Source organism: Hydra viridissima, unplaced genomic scaffold (assembly GCF_058129835.1).
Source record: "Hydra viridissima isolate aposymbiotic clone 2 unplaced genomic scaffold, HvirCarnegie_v1 scaffold_7, whole genome shotgun sequence".
NCBI classification, from domain to species: domain Eukaryota; kingdom Metazoa; phylum Cnidaria; class Hydrozoa; order Anthoathecata; family Hydridae; genus Hydra; species Hydra viridissima.
The window spans coordinates 7,180,496-7,197,156 of NW_028324306.1; the positions used below are offsets into that span (position 1 = coordinate 7,180,496).

Consider the following 16,661-nt stretch of genomic DNA (forward strand, 5'->3'; position numbering starts at 1 on the left):
ATTTTGTGTTAATTATAGTAACGCCACATTATATGATAAACTATATTTGTCATTTCGACAAACAATTGAATTTTACTATTTATATCATCATAAGTCTATTGCATATTTTTACTAGTTATAGTGACGTTTTCATTTAACTATAAATGATTTTTGGTCAAACTCTCTTGATGGTTATGTAATTTTCCTTCACCCCATTTGCTTTAAGAGTCTTATAAGAGCTTTTGTTGAATGTTCTAATTTAATTTTAAACTGGGTTTTCACTGGGTTTTTACTGAGTTTTTACTTTTTTTAATTTTAGCTCCCGCATTTGTTTTATTTTAAGTTCTAACAAAACAAACAAGGAAATAGAATATATATATATAAATTCTATCTTGTATTAACTAAAACTGAATAATTTGTATGTTAGTTCTTATATTCTACGTTTAGGTGTTTCGTGTTTAAATGCTTTCCCTAATTGACAACAATCAAATTTAAAGGGGTTTAGTTACCTTGCCGGATCTACAGAGGATGAGGGTAAGCTATTGAACATATGCGCTGTATATACTATCCCAAATTTGTATTTAGATTCAAATTCTGACAGATCCTCAATAAAAAAGATTTAAATACTTGTTCTTAGTATTAAACTTGTGAGTTGTAAAAAAGTCAAATTCATTACCTCTATCAATCTTTTTGACGATGAGTAGTGGGAGCATTTCTGATAAAGAGCGTCAACCTTTACATTTAAACAATTATAATGTTTCTAAAAGAACTACAAGGTATGGATAAGTTAATATAAAATCTAGCAACTATTGAAAAGCTTTTGAGCATAATTCTCAACTAAGTTCATTTAGAACAAATGTCTATATTAATATTATTTATAGAAATTTAGGCCATATTTAAACCTAAGCATAAAGATTAATCCAAATATTTATCCTTCTATATCTAAGTTTATTTGGTTTTTAATAAAAGATCCTATTGTTTATGACAACAATCTGAATAATTTAGGTGTCATCAAAATTGTACAGATTGCTCAAATGTGTTTAAAGCATTTATTGGGTCAGCAATGGTTGGTATGCCTTTTGCTGTCCATCAAGCAGGAATAGTTGTGAGTTATTTTTATATTTATAGAGATAAGGTTTTTTAAAAAGATGGTTGAAGCCTTCAGCCTTTTTTACTGTTACTATTTGTTTACTAATATTTTTTGGTTAATAGTATCTAGATATCTATGGTTGATAAAATGTTTCTAGAAAAGAAATGTGAGATTATTACTAAATTTTGGTCTTTGAATAAAGCACTTATAAAATTTTATAATTTATTGTTTTTCTAAGAGTTAAGTAAATGTTTCATCAACTTTGCATGACTTTTTTTTAGTAAAAATTAGTTATCAAATATTTCATATTTAGCTCTCACTAATTGGGATTTTTGTGATTGCAGCTGCTACTGATCATTGTTGTAATTTGGTCATTCGATGCAAACGAAAAATCATAAAAAATATTGTTGAAATGCGTACAGCATCAGGTGTATGTTCTTCTCAAGTAAAAGAAGAAGAGCTAATTTTAAATGAAACAATGTCATTTGGTGTTATTGGCAAAACATGTCTTGGATTGCCTGGTGTTCTTGCTGTTAATATATCGATAATAATAACACAGTTTGGTTTTTCAGTTGGTTATTTTATTTTCCTAGGCAACACTTTGCGCTCAATTTTAAAACCTTACTTGATAAAAAATTCCTTAAATACTACATTTTCGAAAGAAATTTTGAACAACACTACTCTTCCTGGAAAATCAATACAAAATTTTTCATTAACTGAAAGTAGTGAGCATTCAGCAAAAAGTTATGTTCCACATCAAATAAGTTATTTTGATAAAAGCAGATTTGATCTATTGAATTTAACCTCTGACACATATGCTTCATTTGCAATCCTCATAATTGTTCCAGTAATTGTTTTAATATCAATTTCATTTGTTCGGAAACTTCGTAAACTCGGAGCTGTCAGCATGGTTGCAAATTTATCAATTATTATTGCATTTGCAGCAACTGCAAGTTACATGCTAGCTAGTAAGTTGTCATGTTATTTTTCCATATTTATAAAAGTATTTAATTTCAAACATTATACATCATGTATTTTACAGGTTGCAATTGCAAATTATTTTATTAGTGTATATAATACAATCAGAATAAGGTAGATGAACTGATGGTATTACATGTAAAAAAGAAAGACTTTAGCTTTTCCATACCAGATTTCAAATACAGAGCAAGTTCTCTAAATGTATTTTACAGAACTATAACAGAAAAGTTTGTTTGCTTTCTAAATCCTGACAGCTAGCATAAAACCGTTTTTTAAATTAAGTCTTTTTTAATTCAGCATACTTTAAAAAAACAAAAGTATTTTGATGAATCAAATATAAGCTCATTGTTTCCTTACTGCCATGGAATTAATTAGCTTAAATTTGATACCTCAACAAGTCCCTCCTCTAATTAAAAAAAAAACAAAACCTTAGACATGTAAAGTTTCAAAGATGTTATATTAAGAAAAAAATTTATTTTTTTAATAAACCATGTTTTTTAATAAACCATGTTTGAAACCTAAAGTTGCAATTTAAATGTAATTTTGTTTTGCAAAAAAAATTTAATTTAAAGTTTTAGGTAAAGATGATACCACCTTATTTTAAATCAATTTTTGTTTTGTAAAAGAGACATAAATAATATTTAATTAAGATGATATGATTTATGGTAATGATTTATCTAATGATAACTTTAATAATCTTTCAAAAACAATAAAAATTTACAACCTTATTTTTATTATTTTAGCTCTTGATCATATCAGTCCAGATATAAAATTCTTTAAGGTATCAACATTTCCTATTTTCTTTGGTCAATTAACAGGGGCATTTGAAGGCATTGGAACAGTAAGTTTCTTTTAATTTGTGTCTAACGCTTTATTTACTTTATTTAAACTAATTTTTTAAATAAATTTTTTTTTAACTTTTTTTTTTTAATATTTTATTTTTCTAATTTAATTTTTAGTTTTTTGATTTTTTCTTAGAAAAAATCTTACATTTATTTATACAATTACAACTATTATGATACCTGTTTATGTTATTTACTTTCATTATCTTTTCTGCAAGGTTATTCCAATAGAAGGAAGTATGGGATATAATCGCTCTCGTTATCCAATATTTTTACATTGGTCACTTTTTTGTGTTTCTATAATATTGGCATCTTTTGGAATTATTGGTTATATATCTTTTGGTGAAAACACTTGTCAAATAGTAACAGCAAACTTAGCTGGAGTAATGGCTACAGTTCTTCAGATTCTATTATTTGTGGGAGTTTTATTTACATATCCATTACAAATTTATCCTTGTATACAGATAACAGAGGGATTGTTAATTAAAGTAAAGTATACAATTATCTAAATGAAAGTATCTAAATGTTACAATCATAAAACATGCATCCAGTCCTAGATTAACTATATACTTGTCTTTATTTATAATTTTTGTTTTTGTACCTCAGAAAAAGATTTTAAATTTTAGAATTTTAAATCCTTTTAGTATCATAAATGGCGCCAGGTGCAGCAACTTTCTACAGGAAGATCAAATGAAGATGAAGTTTTAATTAAGAAGTCATTGAGTTCTAATGAAGAGAAGATTGAAAAGAAGATGAAGGTTTATAAGATTTTTTCATCAACATTTTTCTTTTCACACTTAAATATACATACATATACATCTGTGATTAAAAATCTACAAATTTGAATTTTTTTAGTTAAAAATATGGGAAGGAAACCTTATACGCGTAATTCTAGTGTTATTGACAGCTGTTATAGGGCTAGTCTTTCGTGCACAATTTGCTTATATTGCAGCACTGAATGGATCAGTAGGAAGCTCTTTATTGGTATATATTTTACCGCCAGTTTTTCATATGTCACTAAAAAGATATAAAGTTAAAAAAAGAATACTGTTTAAAAATATTGTATTAATCATGTTTGGTGTAATAAGTGGTGTTATTGGATTAACTGTAGCAATCAGAGAAATAATCGAGTCATTTGGAAATGGCCATTCTTCTCACTGTTAACCATGTACTTACTAATAGTTGCAACTTGATAACAAATAATATTTTATATATATTTACAGTATTATATATTTAATTTAAATAATTTAAAAGATTTTATAAGAGTGATAATGTTGAGCTGTATATATTTCTTCCTATAATTATAATTATAATATATATATATATATATATATATATATATATATATATATATATATATATATATATATATATATATATATATATATATATATTTTAAATCTTTATTTCTTTTTTTTTAAGGAAACCATATTTTAATACCAGTTTTTAAATTGCCTAGTTTGTGGTTTATTATCAGAATTTCAGATAATTTGTATACTTTTTTTTTTTTTTCATAGCTGTATTTTATTATTTTTTATTAGATTTTTGTAAACAAATCTTTTGGTTGCATACTTGTAAATTGTTTATTTTATAGTTTTGAAGAATGGTATTCATTGTTTTCAAAAAAAAATAGGTGCTTTAAAGTTTTATTGCTTAAAGCTAATTCAAATTATTTTAAAATGAGAATCAATGAAGATAATGACCTCAATTTTTTTTTTTTTTTATTAAAAAAAATTTCTTTTTTTTTTGGTAAGTCTTAGATAATAAGAGGTTATTTTCTGACTCAAAAGAAATCCAAATGAAGTTTTCATCCGGCCAGATTTTAAATTAAAAGAACCATACCTGATATCAACTCTTTTTTAGTTAATTCCACAGAAAATCTTTTATCGAGCGCAAATCATGAACAGTTTTCAATTTTCTTAAAATACTTTGAAACTCTTTACTAGATTCGAGAAACTCTTTACGGAATATTTTTATTCAAGATGCTGCAAAATCATACAATCCTTTAAAGCTTTTGAGCTGTCGTTTGATCAGAAAAATAAAAAGTTTTTTTAAACCACGGAGACTTTAAAACAAAGTGACTGTTGACAATCTATGAGATCTTAACAGAGCAGATTCATCGCTTCTACGTTCCTATTTTCCAATTCAGATTACAACTTGCGTTGGAGAAATCCTAACTGTTATTACAACTTACGTTGGAGAAACTGTTATTTTGAGGAACCTAAAATATTCATCTAATTTATCTCGAAATTTAAGATATAAATTTGAGAAGGAACACTTAACTTAATACTTAACCATAGAGGCCACTTAAAATGATCTCTATTATTAAAGAAACTTTATCTATGTGTATGTTGATGATGTGTATCTAATGCCAAGTTCATTTTAGTCAGTTTTACCATTCAAGCTACTGTGATAGATGGCAAAATCCATATTGCTCTAGTGTAACATGTTCCTGTGGATGTTGTGGTGTATGTGGATGTTTATTAAAAGAAACTAACAACATTGTCAAAGTTTTGGAACTTCTTTACTTACCGGTAGACTGCAATACGGATTATATACATTTTATGCATGGATAAGAATTTATAATGATAGAAGACTTTTATGTTTAGCTGATCCAGTTATTTCATCCTATATAAAAACATTGTAAATTACACGCGATCATAAAATTTTATTTAGCTTTAATAATTTGTGATGTAATAATAGATAAAACGCGTTTCAATTCAATGAATTTTTACTATATTTACAAAAACAAAACAACAGTCGTTAAAATATCGTTGAAAAATATCGTTGAAAAAGTATTTGTAATTGTCTTTACAAATTTGTTTATAATAACTATCCAAATGCAGCTTTTTTAATTTAATGGAAGCACAGAATCTTTTAGATACACCTCTGTCTCTGGAATGAGATACATCTCTGCAAATATTCAACATAAAACTTATGAATAACTTTACAAAAATATTTTACCAACTATACAGAAATACAGAATCTTTAGATGTATGGCAAAAACATTTAACTAAATTTTTATAATTTTATCTTTTTTTTTTTTACTCATTTTTTGGACAAGTGTCAAATTACAGGATGAGAAAAATTGAAACAAATCTTCTTCTGTATGTTCCACTGAGTTCTTATTATTTCTATGTCTCTTTAAAAATTCAGTCATTGTCAACTTCTTGGGCTTCCTTAACGAATAGTCCAATAGGCAAAATTGCGCGTTTTATTATTTCCGCACTATGTTTTATTATTTCCGCATCATGTAACATTACCTTGTGGACACTGGTTGGCGTATAATTGTTTGCAGCATCATGTGGAACTCCTTTATCAAAATTTCGTCCAACCCAGTTATCTCTGCAAATATTTTTGAGTTTTGATAAAAAAAAAAAAACTCGTGGCATGTTACTAGTATTTGTGGATCCGTTTCCAGGTGATTGAAAAGCTCCCAGCGGGTGGGGGCAAGTGTTCTAGTGCTGGCATTATGCTTCATTAAAACATTTTGTTTAGTAAAACAGTTTTTCCAAAATTGATAAATATTCTAACTAGCAAAAGACTAAAATTAAATGCTATTGATATTATGGTAATTATTATTTTATTGCCACCGCATAGTGATAAATCGTGGCCGAAAATAGTAAAAAACCAAAAGACGGAATAATAACAATAAAACTAGTGCTTACTTGCAGAAAACTTAAAAAAAATGAATGAAACTTTATATGTTTTTTTTCAAACATCTGAATCTTCAATGTCCGACTTATCACTTTCTGTTTCAATCTCTCGTAGAGAAGTTGTTGTTTGCTTCAACACTGAAAGTATTGTTGTAAACAAGGATTTACGTTTTCTCATTTTCAACTGTTTCTTTTTGTATGAAACTTCAAAGATGACTGAGTCACTGATGTCCATAAGTCTATGCAAGAGATCAGACATGCCATTTAACTATGAAGATTTTCTTGAGCAAAACATTTGAACATGTCTCAAAACTTAGTTGTTTCTTTCTTCAGCCTCGTCCATGCTTTAAGATTTTGTGTAGATTAAGAATGATTGGATACCATTATTACATTTTTTTCACCATATTTTTCGGAAGAAAAAAGTTCATTTAATCACAAAATAATTGTTTTTTTTGGATGAAAGCGCCAATTGCTACTAAAGATAATTTTAATGTAGCTGTAAATACTGAATATTATAAAAATTTTAATGTAGCTGTAAATACTGAATATTATAAAAATTTTAATGTAGCTGTAAATACTGAATATTATAAAAATTTTAATGTAGCTGTAAATACTGAATATTATAAAAATTTTTTAGGAATATTGTCTCCTCTTGATCTTCGAGAAAAGTAAAAGTTTTACATTAAAAATTTTTAAGTACTTAAAACATTCGAAAGAATCAAAAATAAGTTTTATCTACTTTGAATAAACTTGTCATTTGGTCATTACTTTGAGTAAATTCGTTCGTAAACTGGTCATTTGTTGTTGATTCATTTAAGATCGAGGGAAAATCTAAACAATAAATGTAAAATTTGACCTTTAAGTTTGACCTAAAATTTTAATCTTTCAAATTTTTTTAAAGAAAAAAATTCCTAAATTTGCCATCTCAAAAAAATTTTTTTTTTTTGTCTAAGTTCGTCGTACGAGCCGTTTTTGATCACTGTGTACCGATAGCAAGGTTCAATGTTATAAAGTAAGCATCAGAGTCTCGGAAGTCTGGTATGTTTGATACTGTTATCAACGATACTTCGAAGTTGGTATCGGAAAAGTCCGTCCTACCTAGACCGATGCCAATTCTGTACCGGGGTCGGCATTGAAGAACGAGTATCGTAAAAATGAACGATCCAAGTCACCACACAATACTTTTCGTACCGAGACTCAGATATTTATTAAAGTTTACACCTTCGTTAAAATACAAATTTTGTAAAAACGTAAAAATAATCACACAACGAAATATCTTCGCAATTGTAAAAGAAAATCACAAATTCTTAATTACTCACACTTTTGATTTTTAATCAACGACAAAGTTGTTTAACAATTTTAGGACTTGATTTTGATTTTTTCACCAAGTACTAGAAGGTTCGCCTAAACACTTATGTCATTGTTTTATAACATTAACCTATTGGCGCTTTCACTATCGACTAACAGTAATTAGTATCAGAACCCCCTCTTACCTCCAAAAATAATAAGAACGCCATTACGTAATGAATAGTTGTAATATAGATAATATTTTTGATGCACCTTTTCTAAATAACATTTAAAATACTGTATTAATTTATTTTTCAAACTTTATTTTGTATATTACATTGATATATATCTGCTATATACAAATAATATATTGCAAAAGTCAATACTTTAATGGACTGTTTTCATTGTATTTATAGCTATATATCATTTTGAAAATTGTATCCAGCTAGGGAAACTTAACCTTTGCGGTTGATTTATTGGAAGCTACAGGCATATTATTATTATTTTTTTTTTAAAAAAAAAAAAAAAAAGAATGAATATATTCAGTGGTGGAAGTGGAAAAAGTCGATTTGACAAGTTACTTGGTAATCATATATAATTCACTATAATAGTCAAATAATATATTTATCTTGAAATATTCTTAAAACGTTGTCATAAACACCTAATGATATTTAAAAAAAAATTCTTTCTGTTTTTCCAAATTAAGCAAGTATTCTGTCTCAAAGACATGTCATTCATGTTTATCAAGACATTTTGCTATCATCATAAAGTTTTAAAATTTTAATGTTATTTTTTTGTTGGCTCAATCCAAATAAAATAAAGAATTATTTTTTTCATAATTTAGAGGCTGCAACAAGTCAAATGCTACTTGAACCTAACTGGGCTATTAACCTTGAAATATGTGATTCCATTCGTCAAAAAGATGTGACGTAAGTATCTAAAAATTTAAAAACCAGCTTTCAAATTGAACACTTTATAATGGATGTAGATTTACATTATTTTTGATTTCTTGTGCATAAAAGCATAAAATTAGGTTTTCCTTGTCATATCTTGTTACTAGAATGTAAAAACTCTAACTGCAGATGATTTTGAGATTTCTATAAAAAAAATTATAGCAGCTCAGTAAAAAATAATTATAAGTAAAGTTTATGGATTTGTGTATATTCTTTGTTTAAGAAGTTAAGCAAATTAAAAGTAATAATAAATTTTCTTTTTCACAGGCCTAAGTATGCTGTTAAAAAGATACGTGATCAAATTCGAGATACTAATCCCAATATTTCAAGATTTGCACTTGTTGTAAGAATACTTGACTTTAGCTTATTATTGTGAATATCATTTAGTTTCATCAATGTTATTTTTAAGATAAAGTAATTCAAACATAATTAGAGAAAAAATTTTATTTTTTGAATTTAATCTATTTCAGGTTATGGAAACATGTGTAAAGAACTGTGGACAGCCTTTCCATGAGGAGATAAACAATCAAGAGTTTATGAGCGAACTAAAAACATTAGCTCAAGTAATATATATATATATATATATATATATATATATATATATATATATATATATATATATATATATATATATATATACACACACACACACATACATATACATATATGTATATGTATATACACATACGTCTATGTATATATATGTAAATATATACATTTATATACATATATATATTATATATATTATATATATACATATATATATATACATATATGTATATGTATATATGTATATATATGTATGTATATATATGTTTATATATGTATATATATAAATTTCTTTAATTTCTTTTTCCTTTATTAAGACTGGGACTCCACCTGTAAAAGAGCAGGTCTTGACTATGGTTCAAGCATGGAATCATGTCTTTCGTAATAAACCGCAATTTCAACCCATTCTTGGTACTTACAGCCTGTTAAAGATGGAAGGTGTGGTGTGATTTTTGTTTTTAATTTGGTTACTATGCTCTATATTTTACTGATTAAAAGTATTAGCAGTTTTTTTTTTTTTAAGAAAATAAAATCTTGTTTGGATGGAAATCTTTGTTGCTTAGATGTTCTACTTCAAAGTTCAAACATTTATTGGTTTTTATAAAACAAAAACAAACATTTGTTGTTGTAAAGCTTTTTATGTTATGTTAACAATTATTTAATGAAAATATCCCATGTAAAAGATTCTGTGTAAAATTATAAAAGGTATAAAACAAAAAGATTTTTGAAAAATTATTAAAACTACAAAAAAAAAAAATCAGTTTTTGAAATAAAAAATTGTACTGATTTTTAGCTTCATAAAATTACTATTTTCTTAATGAACAGTTCCCTTTTTTGCTTGTTTTAAAAGTGCTGGAGCAGTAAAATACTTAAAACTGGAATAAAATTTAAATTTTAGTTAAACAATTTTAATTTTAGTTTGGATAAAATTATCAAGTGCAAAAAGCAAAAAGTTTGAAATGCTGAAAAAGTTCAATATGATGTCTGAAAGAAGCTCAAGTTTAAAAAAAAAACAAACAAAAAACAACAACAAAAAAAAAAACAATACAGATTTTACAAAAAACGTTTCTGAAAAATATCTCTTCTTTCTTTAGGTGTAAAGTTTCCTGTTCTAAAGGAAAGTGATGCGATGTTTTCTGCTGATCATGTATGTTTTGTTTTTAAATTTTGAACATTTTTTAAAAGTTAAGTTTCAGGTTAAAAATTATTTTTATCAATAAAAATTGTTCAAAGTTTAAGGATTTCTTTTTCTTTTAGTTTTAGTTAAAGACTTTTTGTGAGCCATTCTCAATTAAAATATTTAGGCAATAATTCACACACATAGATGTTGTTGTTTTTTGTAAACATATTAAAGTGTGTTTAGGCTGTTTATATTGTGCTTTGTTTTCAGGCTCCAGAATGGAAGGATGGTGATGTTTGCCATTTATGCCGTACAAAATTTTCTACTTTTACAAGACAGGTAAGTTAGAAGTATAGTTTACTTATTTATTTTAGATTTTTAACATAATACTAATGCTATTCATGATGGAAATTCTACCTCTATCAAAAAGTTATTTCATATTAAATTTATTTAGAATAGCTTTACCTTCTTTTTTTGTTTATTTTTATTTAAATCACTTTCAGTTTTATAAGATTCTTATTGTCTTATTTTAATTTTATAAATAATGTTATTTTTGCTTTTTAAAATATTAAAAATATTTGTGAAGCACCATTGCAGAGCATGCGGTGAAGTATTTTGTGGTAAATGCTCTTCCAAGACATCTATAATACCGAAAATTGGTATGGAAAGAGAAGTCCGTGTATGTGACACATGCTTTGATGAAATCAATCCAAAGTTAGTAATTATTCTTAATTACTTCCTGCATATTAATTTAAAGTTTTACAAAAAATATTTTTTTTAAAGCTTGATGTATAGCTTTATTTATACACTTCAATTTTTATATCCTACATATATATCCATTTTTGATTTAATATGTTCATTTATTTATCCCTTTTCTAGCTTTTATTCTGGCATTAAAATTTTTTTTGTAGTAATGGAAAAGAGATGAAACATTTTAAAAATGAAGATGGTGAGAATGGTCTTCCAGAAGAGTATCTCAAATCAGATCTTTATAAAGAAGAGCAAAGAAAGGTTAACTTTTAAAAATTTAAGATTATTTATTAAAAAATTATTGATAGCAAAAAGGAAAAAATTTCAACATATTGGTTTGAAATTTTTTCATAAAATTTCTCATGCCTAAACTTTAGGTTCAGTCAAATCAAAGTGAAAGTCAAGAGGAAGATGAGCTGCAACTTGCTCTGGCACTTTCCCTAAGTGAAGAGGAGTCAAATAAGGTATTTTTCCTTCAATTAAAACTAAAATTTAGGAAAAAATAACAAAAATGTTAAAAGTTTAATTTTGGATTTAGAATGCTTCAAAAAGAGGTTGGTCAGCTGCTTCACAACCTTTATACCAAGCTTCATTCTCTAATGAAAAGGATGCTGTAAAAGATGTTAAGACAGCAGAAAACAAACCAAGCTTGTATTCAAATGCTGTATGTGTTATAATATTTATACTGACAAATTATTTTTCTATTTGAACACAACAATTAAAACTTTTTATATGAAATTCTTCACACTAAAATGGGCTTTTAAATAAAAAAATTTCAAAAAAAAAAAAAATTTTACTTTAAGGTATTGGCCTAATTGTTTTATCAGTTTTATTATGATAATTATATATTTTAATTTTAAGCAATTAAAAAGTTCTTTAACCAGCCAGAGCTCTATTTTTTTGTATATTTTAAGAGTAAAATCAGTTTTGTATATTTAATATAATATAAGCGCAATAATTTTACATGTAATTTAGGTTTCAAATTGTTTAAAAATAATAAGAACACAAGTAAATAAATCCAAAATATGTAAAATAAAATAATGTTGCTTATAATTTTTCTCTTCTAAACTTTACAGGCTGCAAGTTTACAAGAAGTTTATACTAATCAACCAGAGGTTATTTGTTTTCTTTTTTTTCCAGAGTATTTTTGTTAGCTAATGTAGTAGAGCAGGGGATGCAACTCATTTTGATTGCAAAATCATAATAAAATCCCCAATTGCAAGCATCTTCAGAACTATTTGTTTTTTACTGAAATAGTGAGAAAAATACCATTCTTAATTAAGGTTTTATACTCTGTTATCTTTTTATATCAGAAAGCTAAAAATTGTAACTTGCAAATACATCCAAAAATCAAAAGGAACTTTTGGAATTTCAATTTTTCTCTAAGGTTACTGGATCATCCTCAACCAAAAAATATTTAAATGTAATATTTTTACTTGATTTCTTTGTCTAAATATTTCTTTAATCAAATGTGGAGTGTTTTTGATAATTTGCCCAATTATCAAAAATACTCTACATTCAATTAGAGATGTAAGATTCTTTGGTTATTGATTCTTTTTAGCAATTACTTTTCCCCCTGATCAGTGTGTGAAGCACCTAGTTTTTTAAAGTAGTATCAGACAAAATTTGCTAAAAGCATGATGCTTTGATGCTAACTTAATTAATTTTCTAGGTTAAAAAAAAATCATCTATAAATTTTCATTTTTGTTTAGTAAAATAAAAAAATGCAATGGTTTTAATCAAAATATGAAAGAATTATCAAACATATTCCAGTAAAAAGAAACATTTAACTTTCTAAGGCTCTGTTGATTTTGGAATGTATTAAGTATTCTCAATCAATTCTTATTACATGTAGCATTTTTTAGCTTTTTAATATAAATAGTATATCAGAGAGAGATGAAACAAGAATTTAAAATAGCTGCTTTTTGTTGTAAAAAGCTAATTTCAATGAGGTGGTTGGGGACTAATATTTTGAGATTTGTGTTTTTGAGATTTTATTTAATAATATTTATAAATACCAAAAGTTGTCTGATTTTGAGACCAACATTTTCAAAAAATCTGTTTTTAAGTGGATTTAACCAATAGTTAATTATTGTAGCTTCTTTTTTGTATACATCTTTTTTTACACATCTTTTAATTTAAAGGTAAGTGATGATCCTCGATTTTCTAAACTTTGGTATTTAGCTTGCACAATATATGGATCGTACTTATTGGGAGAAAAAGAAAGCTGATATTCAGTCTCTTAAGCCATCAGCACCATCAGCTGTTGCACCTCCTCAAACTAATGGCTTGAAAGTAGCAAGAGAGCATACAGACAATGCAACAGTTGTACTGAGATTATGTTTTGTAACTTTTTTATTACTAAGCAATCTTTTTACAGTCAAAATTACAAAGCAACAGTTCTATAAGAAGTGCTTTTTAATAAAAGTAAAATATTAACTTTATTAATAAGAAACTAATTATGAAATTGTAATTTTATGACAGGAGGATGAATCAGAGGACAGTTCTGCATTTGTTCAAACGATTGACAAAAGTATATCTATGTTCATTAATAGAATGAATGAAGTATCTTCAAAAGGAAAACATATAGCAATGGATTCTACTGTGCAGGTTGTTGTTGTTTTTTTATAATTTGTTATTAATGGTATGAATTGTTCTTACTATTTTTGTTGTTATTTTTACATAAATATTAGAATAATTATAGCTGTTAGAATTGTTACTGTCAATCATAAATGATTTCACAAAAAGATTATTCTGTTTCAAAAACTCTGAATAATAAACTAAAAAAATTAGTATAATAAGAGTAAGGTAAGTATAAATGATTTGACAATATTAGGATTTGACAAGTTTTTAGGGTTTATTGCAATTAATTTTAATTTGTTGCTTATATTAGCATTTTCAAATTTAAAAGGGTTCTGAGTGCAGTAAAAGCACATGACTTGATATTTTAAATAACATTAATTGTTACCATAATTTCTTGTTTGTTTGTTTTTTATAGTCACTGTTTTCCTCGCTGAGTGCTATGCATCCTCAGTTGTTAAACCTTATTGAGGATCAAGAAGAAAGCCAAAGTAAGGTTTATACAATAACATCCATTTTTTAGTTTTTTGCAAAGTAAGTTCTAAAATGGTCTTTGTGATGTAATTTGCAATTAATTATCTGTGTTCTAGACAAATATGAAGCCATGCTTGCAAAGTTGTCAGTGATTCGTGAAGCTCGTGAAAGTTTAAATGATATGCGTGCTCAGTACGTGGAAAAAACACGACAGCAGGAGCTAGAGCAAGAAATGTTGCGACGTATGCAAATGGAACAGAAACTTGAACTAATGAGGCAGCAAAAGCAAGAGTATCTTGAATATCAACATGTTTTACAGCTTCAGCGACAGCAAGAACTTGAAATGTATCAACAGCAGAAGCTGCGTGAAAGACAGACACAAAATTATGATGGTAATAGTTTCTTTAATTGAGAAATGAATGTTAAGTTTTTGGTAATTTTTGTTTCCAGTCCTTGAATCTGATGTCAATTATTTTTATACAAAGTTTTGTCCAAAAAATTAATTGTTTTTTAATCTGTTCCATTTTTAAATTAAAATAATAATTCCCTGACTTTTAATCTAATAATTTAGAAAAAACTTAAATTAATTTGTATTCTAGATAAAGTTAAATTATATTAAATCTATTTTTACTATAAATATCATAGTTTTGAGAATTACTGGTATGAATATCTTTTATCTCAGAGTTTAGGTCTCTTAAATTGTTTTTTGTAAACCCCTAATATGTGTTTTTTGTAGTTTTCGTTTTGTTCATTTTATTTTACCAATATTTATATTATATTTTTTATTACTAAATATTATTCTTATATATCATTATTCATAGTATATATGTAGTTTATCCTGTAGGTGCTATTCCCCCACTTGTACAAGGAGTTTATAGTCAGGTGCAAAGTTTTAGCTCTCCTCCTTCTTCACTTGAATACCAATCAAAGACTAAATTAGCTATGGCTACTCCTCTTAGTGCAGTTGATTATGATGCCAGCATTCAGGTAGGTAGCAGAGTTAAAAAATTTGAGCAACAACCCAGCAGTTTCCCAAATCCTATTCAAGATGGCTCTTCACTGCAGCAAGTTCCTCAAACGTCTTTTCAAAACTTAAATCAGAACACTGTACTGACACAAACAGTTTCAAGAGCTCCAAATCAAATAGAAGTAGCACGTCAGTATACTACTGTGCCTCAATCCCTAACAGAGTATAATATGAATATGGCACCTCCACCTTACGAACAACCATCTAGAGTAACAGTTCAACATATTTACCAGCAAGATCCTTTGAAAGAGGACTTTTATCAAAAAAAAAAAGTTGTTGATGATGATGGCACTTCAGCAGTTCCACTAATGGGAAATATTCCTATACAAGGTGTTTATCGAAATGAACAGTACCTTCCTAATCAGTCCTCAATACAACCAACTTTAAGTTCAGCTCTTCCTTTACAATCTCAACAAGACCCTCAGTCTCTTACTTTTTATTCCTCAGCTAACCAAAACTATGGTCAGTATTCAGAAAACAACTTATACAAGCAACCTTATCTTCATGAATCCCAATTGCAACATATCAATCAATCACTTTATCAACAGCAACATCCTTTAACACAGCAGCAACAACCTTTTACGCAGCAGCAGCAACAACCTTTTACACAGCAGCAGCAACAACCTTTTACACAGCAACAGCAAACTTTTACCCAGCAGCAACAATCCTTTACACAGCAGCAACAAACTTTTACACAGCAACAACAACGTTTTTCACAGCAGCAGTCATTTACACCGCCACAACAGCCACCTATTACACAGGTGCTTGAATCCCAACAAAATCAGCAGCAACAGTTTCAGCATCAAGCACTGCAGTACAAGCCACAGCAACAACAAGAGCCGTTATTGCAAAATCAGTTTTTGCAAAGTCAACAAGTGCAGTATCACCAACCACTTAATGTAGCACAGAATAATCATACCTTTCAGACAAATGGACTTTCTCAGTCAAAACAGCAACTTGGTTATTCGACAAATTTACCAGTTCAGGAGCTAAATTCAACAATGAAAGATTTGCAATTGATTTCATTTGACTAGAAATTGATCAAATTTTATTCTTGGAATTTTACTGTAATTTCTTTAAATCTTATTCTTAAGTTCTTTTTAAAAAATAAATTTTTACTTTTTTTGATTGGGTTTAATCCTTTGGAAATAAAAATAAAAATTAACCAAAAAAAAAATCTTTAAGTTGCTTTTGTTTTTGAATTTCCTTTTCAATTTGCAATTTAGTTACAAACCAGTTTTTAGTTATAAACTGGTTTGCTAAAAATGGTTTGTGTTATTTTTGTGTATGGTAATTACTCTGCACATAATTTATGTTAAATTGTTCATATAAAATGTTTTCTTTTGTGCATTTTAGATTATACTAATTATTCTTTG

At 27.0% G+C, this 16,661-nt stretch overlaps 2 protein-coding genes across 6 annotated transcripts; both read left to right on the forward strand.

Moving 5' to 3' along the window:
• Nucleotides 1–4,175, forward strand: LOC145184756 (uncharacterized). Of its 4 annotated transcripts, XM_090094097.1 has the most exons (8): nt 1–513; nt 617–755; nt 985–1,084; nt 1,383–2,037; nt 2,791–2,888; nt 3,108–3,377; nt 3,534–3,647; nt 3,745–4,175. In XM_090094097.1, exons 2-8 carry the CDS (start codon nt 676–678, stop codon nt 4,051–4,053), a joined length of 1,626 nt encoding a protein of 541 aa, XP_089950223.1. In that variant the 5' UTR covers nt 1–513; nt 617–675; the 3' UTR covers nt 4,054–4,175. The 4 variants fall into 4 exon arrangements, with proteins under 4 accessions (XP_089950223.1, XP_079916640.2, XP_089950226.1 ...); XM_080060514.2 differs by lacking the exon at nt 617–755 and having other exon boundaries at nt 4–513; XM_090094100.1 differs by lacking the exon at nt 617–755 and having other exon boundaries at nt 7–513; nt 1,414–2,037.
• A 4,064-nt stretch (nt 4,176–8,239) lies between these two features.
• Nucleotides 8,240–16,462, forward strand: LOC145184054 (hepatocyte growth factor-regulated tyrosine kinase substrate-like). 2 transcript variants are annotated; one of them, XM_090092445.1, is made up of 17 exons: nt 8,240–8,416; nt 8,677–8,761; nt 9,053–9,128; nt 9,256–9,348; nt 9,652–9,772; nt 10,429–10,481; nt 10,725–10,793; nt 11,041–11,168; nt 11,366–11,465; nt 11,582–11,668; nt 11,743–11,868; nt 12,281–12,319; nt 13,389–13,550; nt 13,689–13,814; nt 14,203–14,275; nt 14,375–14,650; nt 15,103–16,462. In XM_090092445.1, exons 1-17 carry the CDS (start codon nt 8,365–8,367, stop codon nt 16,317–16,319), a joined length of 2,883 nt encoding a protein of 960 aa, XP_089948571.1. In that variant the 5' UTR covers nt 8,240–8,364; the 3' UTR covers nt 16,320–16,462. The 2 variants fall into 2 exon arrangements, with proteins under 2 accessions (XP_089948571.1, XP_089948573.1); XM_090092447.1 differs by having other exon boundaries at nt 13,389–13,532.
• The last annotated feature ends 199 nt before the right edge of the window (nt 16,463–16,661 follow it).

Coding starts and splice junctions, on each gene's coding strand:
- LOC145184756 (XM_090094097.1), top strand. CDS start 676: ATGAGTAGTGGGAGCATTTCTGATAAAGAGCGTCAACCTTTACATTTA. Junction 3,378..3,533: donor CAGAGGGATTGTTAATTAAA/GTAAAGTATACA, acceptor AAATCCTTTTAG/TATCATAAATGGCGCCAGGT. Junction 3,648..3,744: donor AGATTGAAAAGAAGATGAAG/GTTTATAAGATT, acceptor GAATTTTTTTAG/TTAAAAATATGGGAAGGAAA.
- LOC145184054 (XM_090092445.1), top strand. CDS start 8,365: ATGAATATATTCAGTGGTGGAAGTGGAAAAAGTCGATTTGACAAGTTA. Junction 10,794..11,040: donor TTTCTACTTTTACAAGACAG/GTAAGTTAGAAG, acceptor ATATTTGTGAAG/CACCATTGCAGAGCATGCGG. Junction 13,815..14,202: donor CAATGGATTCTACTGTGCAG/GTTGTTGTTGTT, acceptor TGTTTTTTATAG/TCACTGTTTTCCTCGCTGAG.